Source organism: Raphanus sativus, chromosome 2 (assembly GCF_000801105.2).
Source record: "Raphanus sativus cultivar WK10039 chromosome 2, ASM80110v3, whole genome shotgun sequence".
NCBI lineage: Eukaryota > Viridiplantae > Streptophyta > Magnoliopsida > Brassicales > Brassicaceae > Raphanus > Raphanus sativus.
The window spans coordinates 14,777,235-14,782,642 of record NC_079512.1 but is presented as its reverse complement, the minus strand read 5'-3'; the positions used below and the strand labels follow the sequence as shown (position 1 = coordinate 14,782,642).

The 5,408-nt window shown below is 28.7% G+C and overlaps 1 protein-coding gene across 1 annotated transcript; it reads right to left on the bottom strand.

Annotated features, from left to right (window-relative positions):
- Window positions 1-4,202: 4,202 nt before the first annotated feature.
- On the bottom strand, window positions 4,203-5,184 carry LOC108841222 (uncharacterized). The gene is made up of 3 exons (XM_057004135.1): window positions 4,935-5,184; window positions 4,338-4,526; window positions 4,203-4,232 (listed from the first exon to the last, which is right to left on the bottom strand). Exons 1-3 carry the CDS (start codon window positions 5,082-5,084, stop codon window positions 4,203-4,205), a joined length of 369 nt encoding a protein of 122 aa, XP_056860115.1. The 5' UTR covers window positions 5,085-5,184.
- Between the last annotated feature and the right edge of the window lie 224 nt (window positions 5,185-5,408).

Below are 5,408 nucleotides of genomic sequence, written 5' to 3'. Positions count from 1 at the left end.
TTGATTTTCTGGTCGATTCTGAATCGGGTTTTTAGGTACGAATATTCTTGACTAATTATGTTAGGTAACTACTAAAAAACTATATATGTTATAAACTTTAGAAATAAAGTTTTATGAAAATTTCTGAAATGCATATGACACAAGTATATAGTTATGTAACTTGACATATTTAATATAGTTACCAAAAATTATATTAAATTAAATTAATATTAATTACAAATATGATTACAGAAAATATAAATATAGAATTAAATTTCTCAAAATAATTAAAACAAAAATGTAGTGCGGGGTTGGTAGATTTTGGATTACGGATACCCGCCGACCCGAAAAGTATTTAAAAATAAAAATAAAAAAGTAAACACTTTTTTAAAAATATGGTAATTTAAAAAAATATATATATTTTTAATTATAAATATATTGTTTTATATTTTTAATAATTAAATTAAATAATTAGCTTTAAAAAGTTTATAACTCGTGAATAACCAAAAAATTAAATGGGGCGGGTCCGGTACAAATGATTTATTTGCCGGTTGTACGAATCATATTTTTGACCAAAACAAAACTGAAACCCTCGGGTTAACGGGTTCGACCGGCAATATACCCGCGGGTTGGCAGGTTTGACCGACAATATACCGGATCAATTTTTAAATTGCTATTATTTAATAAAATATATTTTGATTAAGATTTATACACAAATATGATTACAAAGAAAAATACAAATATAGTAAAAAAACACAAATATGAGAATTAAATTAAAACAAAAAATATACCCGCCCTTTAAAGGGCGGGTCAAAATCTAGTATGTATTATAAGACCAAAAACGTGGAAGCTAACTTTTTTCCATAGTTTACGTTTTTTCAATAGTTTGTTAATATAGCTGCATTTTTTAAGTTGATTTAATTACATTTAATCTCAAATTTATTTCAAGACAAATATTAAAATAAGAAGTTCAATTTAATTTTCAGTGGCATGGAAGTGTAATTAACTTTGAAAACTAATGAGTGTTTTTAATGGATAATTTTCTTTTAATAATATAGATATTATCATTCTTGCAATCAAACTATTATTAATATTGATATATTATTTTAATATATATGATCTAAACTCTAATTAAAAAAGCATGAAAGTTGTTAATGCACTTTATTATTTGATCACTACAAATGTCATATTTTAAAAGTTTAAAATGTATTTTTTCCCTTTTTATGTACAACATACCTTTTTCAAAAATACAAATATGAAACGTTTGACATTGTTTATCTTAATTTTTTTTCTCTTGTATATTTGATTATCTAAATTTACACTTTTGATAAAGAAAAAAAGTTTAAATTTACTTTAGATTTATAAACAAAAAGGTTGGAACTGCTTTTTTAATAAAAATTCACGTGTAATAGAATGATAGAAACGACAATAAAAATTAAAAAAAAAACTCAAAAAACTCTGAAAAACCTTATATTCCTATATAAAAGCCGGTCGGGCTTTGAAATCTAGTCCCAAAATATTGTCATGTTGGACCGAGCCAGACTCAAATATTTACATGTTTACCAGGTTTGTACTAGGTCGGCCGTGCCTGTTCGAATTGACACCTCTATGGTGTAAATGACTCATCAAATTAATTATGTCTTTTTTAGAAAAAAATATTACAGTAGTTACTCAATACATTAATAATGTTGGGACATTAAAATTACTAGACCTTTTCACCGCGCTACTCGCGGTTTATATATTTTAATTTCATTAATTTATAATTTTTATGGTTATGTTCATTCTTTTGTTGAAGTTTATATTTTATAAAATTTTACTTGTTAAGTATTTTTTTGCTTATTTTTTCTTGTAAATTTGGAAAATGATTTATCAGTACTTTTATTATATACCATATATTTTTTGACATTACACAATATGCTTAAAATTCTTTAAACTGAAAAGTAAGTAGCATGACACATTCCAAATGTGAAAATTACTTTGATATTATTTTCTACTTCTAAGTCATTAATTTTCATTTCCTTCATACTATTTCTTTTTTTTTTCCTTTTTGTCATTCATATTTATAACTTAAGAGTAAAATATATAGAGTTATTAAAGTAAAACATTGTTATTAGTTTTAGACTATTACTCATTTTATACATAGTTTTTAATTAATTTTTAAACTATGTTGTATATGGTTAACCAATGTTGATTTTAATATTAAAAATGTTTGTTCTTGATCTCTATATATTATAGGAATAATGTTTGTTACCAACATGATTTTTCTTTTCACTCTTTGATGCTAAATAACTTTAATAAATTATTTGTTTTTATTTCATTCTAAATAGCCGCAAAAACATGGATCTAAACTAAATTAATTATTAAATCTTCATTTTGTTGTATATTTTTATTATTGTGTATCGATATAAATGTAAGCATATCTCTGTTTTCATTTTATGCATTTCGATTTTTGAGATTTATTCATTGTATAATGTGTATTTTTCTTTTATATGTTATCAACGGTCTTTCTATATGGTTAATAATATTCAACTTTTAGTTGCTGCTGTAATTAACTTTTTCTATTTATGTGTTTTCTCTAGTCTTTACTTATGTTTAGTTATATACTCAGTGTCTAGTTATTGTTTTTAAGTTAATTCATTTGTTTTTAACTTGATATTTTCTATAAATGCGATATAATTTTGATAGGTTTATTTTTTAAAGTATTCAATTTTTCCTAATAATTTTTATTGATTTTACTACGTTTATAATGAAAGTGATTTTTCTAAGACATCATTCTAAGTTGGAATATTTAGATAATTCCAAACACATTGTCTAAATTTAATTTGAATTAATTAGACTTTTATTTTTAAAATTACACTAAATATTTTATGTTCACTTAAAAATTAGATACTAAAATATTTTTTTCCTGGATAATTTTTTTCCTAATCAATATTGATTTTAATTTTAATTTGACAAAATATTGAAAGTGTTACAATTTTAAAGTGTTTTTCCTGTTAGATGAAGTTTTATATTTAGTTGCCAATTATTAGTCTGAACATATATTTCAATGTCCGCGTATTGATTAATTAATTTCCTTTTTCTATATTTTTATTACATAACTAATAATTAAAAATTCATCTTCATGTTTAAATAATTCAACCAATACTTTGAAGGATAAATGGAAAAATATAAAAATGTTAATAATTTACCCACTTTTAGGATTTTGATAAAACTAATAAATGTTTTTTGGCAAAATTACAAAAGCCTTGACAGTTTGAATTCTTGATTTCTTATTTATATTGTCATTTTCTGCATTCAAATGATATAGGGGTCTACCATTGTTATACCCAGTTTTTCTTCATACTTGTATTATTTTTTAAGTTTGACATATAATGAAATCATTAAAAGGATTATGTTATTTATTTAATTTTACTGACATTAGTAAAAAGTCAAAGAAAAAATCTTTACTAAAACTATGATGATAGTATTTTCTGTTCTTCTCAAAGAGGCCCGAGCCTGAATAAAACAAATAAATCATTATAATAGGTGAGTAGATTTTTTTTTTTTGAATAGGCTTGAATTTCATGTGCAATTCTTTTTTTCTTGCCAAATTTAGCTAGTGGCGAAAGTCTAGACTTCTTTGACTCAATATCCACAATATCAGTGTTAATGTATCACTGGTTGTTTTGATTCGAAAAAGATGCTTTTATATTTCCTTTCATTACATATCCTGGAACAATGACCAATCTATTTATATATAACTAGAGGCGGCCCGCCTTTCGGGCGGAGTGTTAGAGTCGAACAAACTTTAGGACGGTTTCCGGGTGGTTGTGTTGTTGGAATAGAAAAAGTGATTTCTGTATCAATTATCAGTACCATATTTGATTTCTATAGAAGATCACTGGTTCATAAAACTGAAATGTGCAATACAAATGAATTAAATTGTTATCTAAGTAACTGACCGATATTATGAATTTCTACGAAAGTATCTAAGTCGAGAGTCCCGTTGTTTTCCAAATATGTTGATGCTATATTATTATATTGCTGGTCAAGCGGGAAAAGAGAATAATATGTATTGCAGATCAAAAAGTTAAACAAATTATGCTTAATTGAACCTTGGCTCACATCCGACCAAATGAAGCTATAAAATATTAATTTTGGATATTTGAGCCTTGGCTTTTTATAGACGTCGTTATAGTCTTAATAATCCCATGTCAAATGCAAGAAAAATATTAACTTAGTAATCACAACATCTCCGGGGAGTAATCGGGAAACTAAAAACAAAAATCAGACGGATACAGCATGACGATAAAAACCTGCTCTGCCTGTGCTCACTGGGAGATATAGATCGACCATATTTTCAAATGCAAAGGGGAGACAGGCTCGGTCAGCTCTTCAAAGGAAGTGGTCTCATTGAAACAGATCATCAGAGACGAATCGGTGAGCCGGAAATTCTGCACGCACCTAGAGACCTCAAATCCAGCGACGGAAAACATTGCTCCGGCACGGAGACTGTCACAGAACTGTGGAAGACGGCCGGGACTGATCGTTACTTGCATCACGGTCAACTGAAACACACAAAAAGAAAAGGAAAAACAATCAGTTGTAACTCACAGTCAAAAGTAAAACGGATCACCAGTTGTGTATGCAGAATGGTTCCGATCATATCAAACACATAAACCAAACAGAACGACTGGTTCCGATCATAACAGCATCTATGAAACACATATGTAACAAAAAAAAAAATAATAATAATAAAAAAATAACAATAATAAATAACAATCTGTTGTAACTCATAGTAAAAAGTAAAACGGAACAGATAACATAAACTAAACAAAATGATTTGGTTCCGATCAAAGCAAAACGGGAAAAATACGACAGAACACAAAGACAGAGCATAAGCTAACTAAACGATTGATTCCGAACAAAGCAAATTCTGGAAAAATACAACGATCGTGACAGAACGATTAACTCACGTTTACATCCACAATCAGCAGATCCATCCACATCAGCTCCCCATCGCGCTTGACGTTCTTAGCCTCCCAAAACCGAAGAAGCCTCGCCTCCACCACAGATGAGCACCGCCCAGCCCTGAGATCGGAAAAGAAAACCTTAGTAATGGCCATTCGGACAGACGATGAGTACGATCGATGAGTAAGACTCGATTGAGAGCAAGATATGAGATTGTGAGATAGTGAGAAGCGCAACAATGAGGCTGCTGCGTATCTATACACAATCTAGCAGGCGTTGTCCCAAACGATTCGTGGTGAGCTGGGGATTAAAGACGATTTAATGCACACCACCGTTACGAATGTCTACCGTCGCTGCGCTGTACGGGAAACAAAACGAAGAACAGAAATGAGATAGGCGATTAGGTCTCAGCAGAGAGCAGAGGAGATGGGCCTCGCGTCATGTCTGAAGCCCAAATAGACGAACCTCTAACTTTAATA